Raw genomic sequence first — 13,781 nt, forward strand, 5'->3', positions numbered from 1 at the left:
AAACTATTTTAGTCTCGTCTTTTTCATCAATGACATCATGTTGATATAGTCGCAGTTACCGTTTAATGACGTTGGTATCGTCTAGTAGTCATTAGCCCTATTCGCACTGGATTAGTATAACCTGGTGACCTCTAGTCATTGTTTGTTAATTGCGGAGGTTGTCTGTGATCTTAATCCCGTGCTAATCGGCCATGTCTGGGATTTGTAAAGTAAAAATATCCACGCAAATGACGAACCATATTTCGCCGAACACCGAGGTCCTGTGATAATATTAGTCCCGTGCGAATCGGCATCTCTGTGATTTGGTGAGGTTGTCTATAATTTTTTCAAGGTTTTAGTTTCCTGTGTGCCTTTTTATCCATCTTTCGCGAACAATGGAGGCTGCGTTGGAGTGTTTTGATAGTATTTTGGGTGCTGGGTCATATCAATATACACCATACAACTATACAATTTGCAGAAAGAGAAAGCTGAAAACCATCAGAAGAGGGAATGATTAGATGGAGATGAATGACATGTATAGCAGCATGCGGTAAGGAACATTCTTCTGTTTATGATATGATATATCATACAGCTAGACCTATAATAACGACAAGACATTTCCAAGCAATAGCCTATTGACATCATATCCGGGAGATAAGTCAGTAAATTTGAGTAAAAATCACAGGCTTCGCTTAAAATCAGGGGGTAATTTCTAAATCACATGAGGTCCCCAGATAATACTAATCCAGTGCGAATAGGGCTATTGTCTCGCTTTAGTCATGGAGGTTTACATACACCTTGTAGAATCTGCAAAATGTTCATTAATTTAACAAAATAAGAGGGATCATACAAAATGCTTTTTTTTAATTTTAAATTTTTTAATTTGTTATTTATTATTGTCCTGAATAAGATATTTTACATAAAAGATGTTTACATATAGTCCACAAGACAAAAAAAATAGCTGAATTTATAAAAATGGCCCTGTTTTTAGCACAACCAGACAGTCATAAGACTGGGAATTAACCTCCACAGGCAAATCACTGACCCTAGAGCAGGACATCTTTATCTCCATGTTCTTTCAGTCACACTAGACCACAGTCAGGCCAACATGGATTTTTATTACAAATTCTTTTTGTTATACATTCTATTTGAATAGCACACCATTTCAGAGCACAACAAGTTGACTCTGATTGGATGCACTACATTTGAAGCCATTGTAAAATGAATAAACTAATACGGTTTTGATAAATGTATACATTTATTGAACGCTGGTGTATTATCATAGTGCTGCCAAACTCGAGGTCTACACGGACCACCCGAGACCCCCGGACCCGGGACCCTTACGCGAACGTGCGGTCTCAAGCGCGTCATGTTTCTATGGCAACCAGAGCTTCTGCAGTGACACAATGACTTAACTAATTGACGATTGGCTCTTTTACTTAAAAGGCGGGACTTATTCCGCTTTACACTTTCTCCCATTTTTGTGATGAGTGAACCGTCTTGTTTAATCTTAAAGTTTTGGTGGTCAGATTCGTCGCAGAGAGCACTGACATAACAGCAAATAAATAATGCTAACGTCAGCGGCCATGGCACAGAACGAGCGATCGTTATTCAAAAGGGCAAACAGTCAAAGTTATTATGCGAGTTAACTAGTGGACTTTTGAAGCTGAAATAATGAGTGGATTAAGCTTGGAATAACGAGAGGAATAACATGGATAGAACTTTCTTGTCGGAGGATTGTAATGCACCACAGTCAGTCAGGTACAAGGGAGGGAGACGACGGCTACTAAAATTAGTTACAAAAAAAAAAGGGTGTATTTGTACTTGGAATATGTGACAATAGGGTCTGTGTCTTCCCAGGTCCAGCTTTCAAATAATAGACGGGTCCAGGTCGGTTCCGGGTAGTACATTTATGGCATTTCTCGGATCTGCACGGGTCCAGCTTTTGAAATAAGAGACGGTCCGGGTCTGTTCCGTGTAGCACATTACGGGTCACATTTTGGACCCCTGTAGACCTCTACTGCCAACCTGCTACCATTTCATAAAAGCAACAAGCTAAGCGAGGCTGTATGTTACAGTAAATTTACCAAGTGGCTTATATTGCTTTAACAAATACTTTTATACCATGGTCTGTCTGAATATTCGATTCTGATTGGCTGGAAGGTGTGCAATAAAACCGTTTAATGCACAGGTAGTTCCTGAATCATCGTTCTATATTAATGCGCTGTTTTCATTGAAGCACACATACGCATATGTCACTCCCACACAGAGCGGAGATCACGCTGGACACACACAGAAACTTATCAACGCTGCCCCATCACTTTTAGTAATAAAATAGCTTTGCTACTGAATCGCCACATTATATTTCTCAGCAACGAGGGGGTTACATTGCTATTTTGAAGAAATCAAACTCACAGCTTCATTGTTAATAGAGAGAAAAACAGATGCAGGAATCAATCTCTCTCTGATTAAAATCATTTAATGCACAGCTAGCCCTGGATTATCCATTACTTAAACCACATTTGAATACGTTCTGTCTCAAAAATGCATCAACTACATATTGAATATTAACCTAAAGCATTAATAATTAAATAAACTATTATATTTAAAAAGGTATGCAGCTGAAAGAAAGGAGTTGAAATGCAGTTTGACCTCTGCACAGCAAAACTGCACTAAGCATTTGATAAATACTGTGCGTTTCATATTTCCCCAAGCAATATCTTAGGACAAGTAATTGTACGTTTAAAATCTTCAGCCGCCAGAATGATGGTTCAGTGACGGTGTTGTATGCCTCACACAATGAGCAGTGTTTCTCCTGCCTGCACATCTGTATGGTACACTGAGATCATGCTGCTGCAGGCAACCACCGCGTGATGCACAATGTTCTTCACAAAACTGTGAAAATGTATGCAAGCACTCATTCGGAAAGCCTGTTCAAATATGTCATCTCGAAACTTACGTAATCCACTTATGGTGAAAAAATAGAACAGAGATAGCCAAGAAATGATCTACTTGCGCACACTGCCACAATGCATGCACAAATCAATTATACATGTATGCATGGTGTCGTCTGCATTCTGTCTCTTCCTGTATTAACTTTTAGTCCATTCCAATCATTAAGTCTTTCATTCTAATTCATAATGAATATTACTTCTGCCTACATGCCTATTCAAAACACTAGTAACCTTAACAGTGCCGGTACTTTTGAGTATACATTCACTATAATTAAAAACAAAAGGGATAAAAAGACCAGCCTAATTTGATCAAATGCTTCTTTTTAAATGTAGCATAGTGTTAAATTAGTATTTCTGCTGCCATCATGAAATTAAATGAAGAAAAACGTTAAATTTCACTGGTATGCACAGATTTTTGCCATTTAAACTGGCATCATGGCAGATACTGAAGTAAAAATCACTCTCTTTAATGGAATTCCTAGACAAACACTGCGCTAGTTTGGCTTAGTTCTCACACAAAGACAGGAAAAGGGAGATCTCCATGCTTCCTCTGTTTGTTTGCCATGTGGACATCCAGAGACAGTGCCAGACCACCAGAATCAGTGTTGCCTGGGCCAGAAACAAACACACAGACATTGTTCTGATGCGTACTTATGTTTGGCACCCCGTATAGAAAGGTGAATGCGTGTATTGGTCAAGGCCCCACAAGAATGCTCATGACGCATTATTCAACCCAGAGTATTTTTAGATACAGCGTGGTTAATCGAGACCATTGTTGTAGCGTGCAGATGCACAACTCTAAAACTCAAACACACTGCAATAATCACTGAGGTAATTGCTTTTACCACAAGAGAAAACATTTCGAACCAAACTGCTATTTCACATTATAGTAATGACTGTAAAGAGCAACTCTTCTCAAAACAGAGCCTAATTTATGAAAACACAGGCACTAACAACAGTCTGGAGGAACTGCCTTCCTCAGGGAATTCCTGAAAGTTTAGGTGCAGGTCGAGAGGTCACACAATGGGGCTCAGCTCTAGGCCTCAGACTTCTGCCACCACAGCTCAAAACCACTGATGTGCATCACAGATGAATTATGACTAAGTGCTTTGGTGTTTATATTGTTATATGTTGTAGATGGTTGTAGGAGTGCATATTTTATCTCCAGCAGTTATATATAGCCTAGTAGTCAACATTTAAAGTGGATCAAAACCTTGAATTTTGAACAATACCCGTTCATGTCTTAGAACAACTTTGAACTTTCGTGATCCACTTCAAATGTTGACTAGTGTATATACACACATACATACACACCGGCCACTTTATTAGGCACACCTTGCTAGTACCGTGTTGGACCCCTTTTGCCTTCATAACTGCCGGAATTCTTCATGCCACAGATTCAACAAGGTGCAGGAAACATTCCTCAAGAGATTTTGCTCCATATCGTCATGATCGCATCACACAGTTGCTGCAGATTTATCGCTGCACATCCATGATGTGAATCTCCTGTTCCTTAACATCCCAAAGCTGTTCTAGCGGACTGAGATCTGATGACTGTGGAGGCCATTTGAGTTTAGTGAACATGTTCAAGAAACCAGTTTGAGATGATTCGAGCTTTGTGACGTGCGTTTTCCTGCTGGAAGTAGCCATTAGAAGACTGTACACTGTGGTTATAAAGAAATGGACATGGTCAGCAACAATACTCAGGTGTGCTGTGGTGTTTGAACAAAGCTCAATTGGTACTAAGAGGCCAAAAGTGTGCCAAGAAAATACCATTACACCACCAGCAGCCTGAACCGCAGGATGGATCCATGCTGTTTACGCCAAATTACGACCATCTGAATGTTGTAGCAGAAATCGAGACTCATCAGACCAGGCAACATTTCTCCAATCTTCTATAGTCCAATTTTGGTGAGTCTGTGGAAATTGTAGCTGAAGTTTCCTGTTGTCATCTGACAGGAGTGACACCAGTCAGTGTGTTTTCTGCTGCTGTAGCTCATCTATTCAAGGTTCGACATGTTGTGTGTTCAGTGGTTTTAACAAGTGGTTATTTGAGTTAATGTTGCCTTCCTATCAGCTGAACCAGTCTGGTCATTCTCCTCTGAGCTCTGACATCAACAAGGCATTTTCACCCACAGAACTGGAAATTTTCTCTTTTACGGACCATTTTCTGTAAACTCTAGAGATGGTTGTGTGTGAAACTCCCAGAAGATACTCACAAAATACTTTTCCAAAATACTCACACCTGCCCATCTGGTACCAACAACCAAACCACGCTCAAAGTCACTTAAATCACCTTTCTTCCACATTCTGATGCTCAGTTTGAACTTCAGCAGATCGTCTTGATTGTGTACATGCCTAAATGCATTGAGTTCCCATGTGATTGGCTGATTAGATATTTCCATTAAGGTATACCTAATAAAGTGGCCGGTGAGTGTGTGTGTGTGTACTGTATATACACATACTTTTTGTATTCTAATAAATGAAATAGTTTGGTCTCCTCTCCTTGCAACCCTTCATTAAGGAAAATTACATTATTTGACATTTTCATTGCGCCCCTAAAGTTTTTAAGTTACATTTTTCGACTTGCGAGCACATGTGCTCATTGGGTAAAAAAGGAAGCATGAAGCCCTGCCTGTCATTCATTCACAACAGAAGTTTTGAAGCTACATTTCTAAGCGTTAACCGGTCAACTTTTTGGGACTACCAAAGTGCAGTAACACAATGACGCAGTAAATTATGTATGCGGTCACAAGAGGCATTTGAAATGGATTTTAAATGACTCTCTCTCAGCTGACCACTTGTGATCAGATGACCATCTGAGCTAGATATGTTCAGGTGTAAACAGTACCTAATATAATGAAAACATCACATTAGCTGACGACGTAGTGCTGAATAAATTAAACCATAAGCTTTATAGGCATAATCCACACCAGATTCTAAGAAACGAACTGCAAGTAACAGGCTTAATTAGATTGAAGATTAGAGCGCAACTCTCTAAATTGTGAGCTGTGGCAAGGTTTCACTGTCCTACTTAGAGAGACACTTGCACTGCTGATCCAATTACAGTCTACGAGTTGTCATGTGCTTAAACTCCCTGCGTGGCCAGACAGAAAGGACTCTTCCTGACTGAGACTATGACAGAACAACGTGAACAGGCGAATAAATGAGAGAAAGATTCAGATCTAAAGATGAGAAACAATAATTGTCATCTCTATATAAATTCCAAAATCTATTACCGAATTTGCAGGAATAAAATACTTTTGATATGACTGGAGTCTGCAATAAACAATCCAAGTCGCACTTTAAAAACAGCTCCATCTGGCACAATAATAGACTTAAAAATAATTCCGGGGTCATGCAAGGCTGCCCTCTAACAGTTACCACAATTAGCACCATTCACTGTGATACGTACGCAACAACAGATCATTTGATAATTTCCGAGAAATCTTCAACAAAGGAAGAAGAACTGTGTTGGGCTGTGTTCTGTTAGGAGTCGTTTCTACCTTTGATGGTGGGAAGCTTCTGCAGTTCCCGGTTCTTGCTGAGGTTGAATCGTGATGAACTCTGTCGGCGCTCCTTCTTTACAATCTGTGGCCCACCTGAGTACTTAATTTTGTTGAGCTGAGTGGGAGGTGGAGTGCTGTTGCTCGGACGCTTGCTGGCTGTCTGCTGGGCCTGGGGGGAAAAAAACACAATGTTCAGAATCAAAATGGGCACATTATCCCATTCTATGCAATTTCACCACTTTTGGTCGCAGAAGGTCAGCCTCCAGTGCCTTCTCATGGAAAACACAAATCGAAGAAACAAAATAATGCAACAGATAAGAAAAAGGCAATCCTGCTAGTCAGAGGCAGGGGAGACACTCATTCTGGAGAGCATTTTATTGGAGAAACATTTGGATACACCCATCAGGGCGAGAAGAGTCATCAATATTTTTGGTCTGCTTCCTCGGAAGAGAAAGACTTCGAATTTTAAATGTGCGCATCTTCTAAAAGCGAACGTCGACTTTATGAGTTCACTAGCATATAAATGGCCTCAAAGATAACACACTTGCAACTCTATTTTGATTGGATAACACTTTATTTGACAGTGTCCTTGTAATAAAAGTAAATTATGCATAATTACATGCAACTAAGCTTTCCTGTAGCTCAAACAGTAGAGCGTTGGCGCTTGCAACACCAAGGTCATGGGTTCGATTCCCAGGGAAAGCAAGAACTGATAAGAATGTACCTTGAAATGCAATGCAAGTCGCTTTGGATAAAAGCGTCTGCCAAATGCGTAAATGTAAATGTAAATCCTAATCCTACCCTAACCCTATAGTAAGTACATGTAGTTGCTTAATATTACTAAGTACTTAAATATATAATTACACTGTAACAGTGACACCTTCAAATAAAGTGTAACCTTTAACCTTTGTGTCTTTAAAAAAAGCTGACTTCATCATCAAGAAAGTGCACCTGTTAAGTTACATCTCTCTTTCTACTTCACTAGATCAACAAGTATTCCTCTATGCCTTGAATTACAGTTTTGTTTACACTTTTATATACATAATATTAAAACTTACTTATCCATATCCGCATTATACGTCATAACTGATTTACCATATTGTAATAAAGTATCTGCCAAACAATACGAATTTAAGTCAGCTAACTGCGTCACACACCTCACTGGGAAGCAACTAACTCGGATTTAATACTGAGCTCCATCTGATTATATTTACTGGAATAATTGAGAAAAGCAGGGTGAAAAAAAAAATCACTCCCCATTATGAGAAATGAATTTCAGGGCCTAATTGTAATAAGGAACAGCAACTAATTTGTTTTTGTAAAAAAAAAATATTTTTCAATTGGCAAAAAACAAAAACGAGAAACACAGTCATTAACAATTCAGCCTTGGCATTGTTCCCTTTTCTCATATTGGACACATTAATTAGGCAATAACATATACGACCCTGTAAAACAATAAAGGAACATTTATTTTAACATCTACAGTGAGCCTCTGTTGACTGATGATGTCTAGTATAGATGTTTAAAGTAACTGAAGGTGGTTTTTACACACATTTACAATATGCACACATACATACAACTATAAATAAGTATTTTCCAATGGCAAAACATTGTATAACACCTATGCAACCACTGTTGTAACACAAAGCAACGCACCACATCGGTCCACAATCTGCAAGCAAACGGCCTCCCTAACCCATGGGAGTTGAAGTCCACAACTAACCTAACCTACATACCTCCTTATTACCATTTCTAGATTCAGCCTGCATTAAACATTCATGAGTAGCCTGAGCTACCCATCAAATAAATATGTCTTCAATGCAAGATGAGCATCACAGAAACCATTTAAACCATAGGTGTTTAATTACAGTATTACCGTCCTTTACGAACGTTGCTTGTCAAGCTGTACGATGTGAACCCAGTGAGATTTTGAGCAAAAGCCAAGGCAGACTGTGCGACAACAACCGTCTTTAATGACTATGTGATATAAATATTAGCTAAGGCCTTGTCCACACCAATATGTTGTCCTTTGAAACTTTCTCTCTCCGCTCTGGCCTTTCGTCCACACTGAGATGGTGTTTTTGTCCTGAAATTTGTTTGGTCAAAAAAATGAGCTTTTTGAAAACGCTTTCCCAAGCTGATAAAATCAAAAACGCTGTTTTTGTGAAGTGAAAGTGAAGCATTTGAAAACGATGACGCATGTTTAGTCACGTGATGCATATTGGAGCTATAGATATGCACGTTTTACCGCTATTGTGCCTGTTATGTGCTATTCACTTCCACACAGTTGCTAAAACATGTTACTTTATACTCTCTTAATATCGCAGTCCTGCAAAGATGACAGAAAATTTACTTGCAATTGCTGTCCTGTGGAAAAACATGAGAGCCTTTTAGACCAAACATATGACTTAGTGCGATCTGGACGCATCAGTGAATGGTGAGACATTTTGCTAAATAAAATGATCAGAAGAATAGCATGAGAACTTTATAATGTCTGTCACATCTGTATCATCTCAGTGAGCTTTTGGGAGGTTTTACGCATGCGCTGTGAAGTGAATTTAGCATTTTTCGACGTTTCAGTTTGGATGAGAAACTTTTGGAAAACCCTAGTATGGATGGAGAGCATTTCGAAGCATTTTTCAAATGTATCCGGATTAATGTAGACGTAGCCTAAAACAATATTTTTGACACTGCCTGAACTTCATGTGAGGCTAAGTTTAATTGCAAAGGCAATTAATCGGCCGCCAGTGAGAATGTCTCACTAAGCTGTCCAAGACTGCCAATTTTGCCCTACGACAAAATAAATATTTCACAATCCTCAAAATTAGTCTCAGGCAGCAAAACCGAGGCAAAAAAAATAAATAAATCACACAGTGTGCACACGGCTTTTGATCAGAATGACAATGATTAAATATCAAAGCTAATCTCTTATTTATAGGAACACAGAATCAATGCTAAACCGCAATGTATTACCATGGCTGAAGCAGTTCAGATCGCTGTAGAAAATTGCTAAATGAGATGCATGTGACGTTTCCGAAACGACTATGTGTGTGCCCTCATGGAAAAATCCTTTATGCATTGAACGATTTTAATGAAGAAAAAAGCGACACTCGCTGTCCAAGCAACAAGCGGTATGTGTGTGTGTGTGTGTGTGTGTGTGAAACGACTGCCGCTGTGAAACACATGTTGAGGCCTGCCCACAGCATTGCAGAGCTGCCCTCAGTCACAGGGGTTGCATGACTGAGCCTGACTTAAAATAGACCAAATCAATAAATTTCACCCGCTGCTACGTCACTCTCGGCCAGTTGAGTCTGTCTGTATCACTTTGAACAACAGTGATATATTTCAGTTCTAACAGGGTTTACAGAGACAAGCTATTATGTCAATACAACCACACACTGGGAGGGATACAACCCAATACCTAAATGCATACAAATGTAATTATCTAGCAAATCACTAAAGATGTAAAAAATAGAAAAGATGAAACAAACTTTCCTTCATCACACTGAATGCTTCTTTACTAGGGTCTAAAAAACAAGTGGGTCCACAGAAACAATGATTCAATCAAATTCAAAAGACAACTCTACAGTAAACAGAGTTTGCAAGTCTATTTGCCTTATATATCTAAATGTTAACTGTGGAGGACACTAATCAGTCGCCTGAAGAAATAAACTTCTTTTTATGATCATGAAGATACATTAATGTAGACAGTATTTATATAATTGAATATTTTTTTATTTTTTGTGCAATGTTCAGTTGAAGCAATACAGTATCTTGCCATTTACTTAAGTTGATCTGAAAATTATATTTTAAGCTACTGCTATTAGATTTAATAACATACAGACAGGCCTACAGTCTAGGCTCATTTGCTCATTTTAAGAGGGGACTTGCATTGGATGGAAGGACTCGCATTGGTGTTGTTTTTTATAGAAGAATAAAACACACCACTTAAAAGCCACTTCAATCTTACTGGTTAATAAAGCAGAAATAGAAATGGGGGATGTCTGGAAGCAAGGTAGATAACAAGGGCTTTACCTATCCTCAGCATAACAGTATGCACTGCAAACCTATGCCAGTGACAAGTCAAACGTGCTTTTGAAAAAAAGAAAAAAAAAACCTCTGTATGTAACGTACAGAACAAACAGCTGCAAAAAACAAGCAGAATCAACAGGAAGTGCAGAGATTACTTCACATATTACTACACAAAATGTCAATGAAATTGAATTTTAGTGAAAAAGTGAAAGAGAAAGCCCAAGAGAAAGTGAAAAAGCCCAGCTACAACACTTAGCAAAGCAAGTATTTGTGCCAAGACATCCACTAGGCAGCCCTACGGTCAAACACATTATGAGCAATAGTTTTGTTTGTTTTTTTAGTCTTGATTTGTTTTTAATACTGTCATCTTTACCTCTTCTGAATTGTCGGTTCCAGCATCCTTTCCACCACCGGCATTACTGTTTTTCGTGCTGCTTTTTGCAGATTTGCTTGGTTCCTGTAACGACCACAAAAATAACCAATAAATGAGTCATAAATGCAGCTCCTCTTGATTTTTGTTCAATCTTAAAGCCCATTTTATTACATCTAAAAGGGGATGGTCTGCAATATGCAAGTCAAATCATGGGCAGGTCTTGCTGCAGGGTTGATATGACAGGTGGTGACAACCAAAAGCCCAATTTGAACTACATTTTGAATCAGGCAATGACATAAACAAAACATTGACTGTCATTCTGGTAATGATAAATGATTTTAGTTCACACAGGTCCCTCCAGCATCATATATATACACAGTGACAAACTTGTCCACTCATATATCGAGCGTTTATATAACGATGCCCACAGCCCATCACAGCCTGTCCACTGAAACATTGACTCATACAGGAGACATGTTTGCGTGTCCAGCTTATGCTGCAATCTGTCAACTAATACGTCTGTATTCACATATTAACGGCCGATCATAATCTCACTATGGAAAACTGATCTGTAAAACAAACACCGGGTAAAACAGCAACCGAAGAGCATTCCCTTAAACATGTATGATTTATATTTTAAATACACGTCACGATGAGCTAAAGAAAACGCTTTCTTGTTATTTAAAAATTATTTTGGACATGTAACTGTCAGTGTTTTGACTTAAGATATGCAGGCACAAATGCGCCCTTTTAGCGGGCTAGCGCGGCCTGCACTCACAAAAAAACAACGCCAGCAAATGCTGCAGAATAATTGTTCTAAATCAAATTCTCGTACGCATTAATTAGACATGTGTTATGATTATAATCTGTACTTTACCTTCTCTTTTTTAGTTTTATTCGGCATTTTGGAAATGTTGTCTTTAGCCGTGCCTCCGTGATAAGGCTTCCCTTGCACTCGGGCTCTCGCGCACACTGTTACCTCCAGCTCACGCGCCCTCCCTACACCAGCAACAACCTGATTGGTCAACAAAGCACGAAACTAGCTAGCAACAGCATAGCGGAATTTTTCTATTGGCCGCTCCTCGAACCAGACGGTCTTGAGGTTCCCGAACGGGGTCCTGGCTGCGACTACAGCTGTTGTTGACGACTTATCTAAAGGTGCAGATTGTCATTTGTCACAAGAGGAATTGATCGTGGGAGGGATGCTTTAGCTGGTGACATTGACCGTGAACATGTCAGAATAGGGTCTTCCAGGGGGTGTTTAGGTTGAATAGGGCAGAAGTGCTGAACCGCTTAAATATTTTAATTGTGAATTTTGATGCAGTTGAAGTCATCTGGTTCAGCTTGAAATAACTGTCATCAGATAGGCTGTACTATATTAAGGGTATTATTTATTGTTTTATTCATTTAAAATCCGTTAACTGCATAGAGGATTCCACTGGAATTTTCTTATTCACACAGGGTTAGACTCATAGTTCACTTCACTAAATCATTTGGGTCTTCTTCTCTAAAAAAATATAACGCACTCTCTTTGGCATAGAACAAGTGTTACACATCTTCATCCATTATATAATGGCTTATATACACGGTTTCAGTCTTTATATTTAAACTATGCCTACAAAAATGTTGTTCATATAGCCTATAAAACATTATATATATATATATATATATATATATATATATATATATATATATATATATATATATATATATATATAACGCATATTATACATTTAAAATAATACTTCATATTTTTCTAAAGATTCCATCAAAAATATCCATACAGAAGCATCTAGTGCCATCTATTGGTGATATAGCCTATTTCTCTATCGATTTCGAAACGACTACACATTCAATTTAGAGGGGAAAAAAAACAGAAACACGATTTCATTCACAAGCATTTATTTGAAACAGAAAACATAATTTTCGGGGTCCCAAACTCAAGTGTTGTAACTGTTAACTCATTTTTCAAATAGGCTATTACTATTCGTAATCCATTCGTAAGTGAATAGCTAGTTGTTTTAAAAGATTCCAAACCTGTATGATTTTACTCTACAGAACACAAAATATATGTTGAAAGCTAGGGTCCACATTGGACTCCATGTACAATCATTGTATGGAGAAGGTCTATTTAAAAAATAAAATTCTTACACAGAAAAAAGTTGAGATGCCTGTAGTATGGTGATTAATTTTCATTTTGGGGTGAACTATCCTTTTAAATAGGCTATTCAAGCTCGTATAATAAGTTCCCCCAATGTACATGAATTATATTGATTGATGCACGTTAAATGACCAAAACCAGTCGAGGCAAAACACTTACCTCCGTAATAAGCAGCAGCAGCTTCATTTTTGCTGATGTTATAGTTCCTCCCTGGATGCAGATGGCAGCTGTAATATTACGGTCATTAAAACACAATGTAAACAAGTCAATCTATATCTCTAGAAAAGTCCTCTCTCAACAGTGATATTCCTAATACCTTATTATTAATATTCAGGTTTAATTATTCCTTTCAGTATTTACTCATATGTGGAAAACGATTTGTATGCAAACACTGCACAATTATATAAACAAGCAGTTTACAAGTTCAGTAATTTCATGTTCAACGAAAGCAGTTATAACAAAAGCATATTAGTGTGAAATTTGTAATAAAAACTAGCATTTACATCTACACTTAAATTTGGTGCACATGCAAATAACTAAATACAGAGCACAATGTGCTCCATTCATAAAACAGTAGCAGAATGGCTTTCTGTGTATAAAGTTCATAAAACAGTGCTTTATGCAAACGGTTTAATTCAATGCGGAAAATCACCTTAGAATAGTTTTATGAACCATTTACACATGCATTCTCTCCAGTTTCATGAATGAGGCCCACAAGGTAAAAAAATTTAATAAAAAAAATGCACAAGTCTAACAGCAGCAATAAGCATATT

At 38.2% G+C, this 13,781-nt stretch overlaps 1 protein-coding gene across 2 annotated transcripts in view; it reads right to left on the bottom strand.

The window, feature by feature from the left end:
• ppp2r5d (protein phosphatase 2, regulatory subunit B', delta) overlaps positions 1-11,970 on the bottom strand; it is a 48,733-nt gene extending 36,763 nt beyond the window's left edge. The window contains exons 1-3 of one of the 2 annotated variants that reach the window (XM_084392287.1): positions 11,725-11,970; positions 10,848-10,931; positions 6,440-6,611 (exon numbers count right to left, since the gene is read on the bottom strand). In XM_084392287.1, the coding sequence (XP_084248413.1) occupies positions 6,440-6,611; positions 10,848-10,931; positions 11,725-11,751 (283 nt within the window). In that variant the 5' untranslated portion in view covers positions 11,752-11,970. The remainder of the gene's footprint in view (positions 1-6,439; positions 6,612-10,847; positions 10,932-11,724) is intronic. The other variant, XM_084392288.1, reaches the window with a different exon arrangement.
• Between the last annotated feature and the right edge of the window lie 1,811 nt (positions 11,971-13,781).

Source organism: Rutilus rutilus (assembly GCF_951802725.1).
Source record: "Rutilus rutilus genome assembly, chromosome: 20".
NCBI lineage: Eukaryota > Metazoa > Chordata > Actinopteri > Cypriniformes > Leuciscidae > Rutilus > Rutilus rutilus.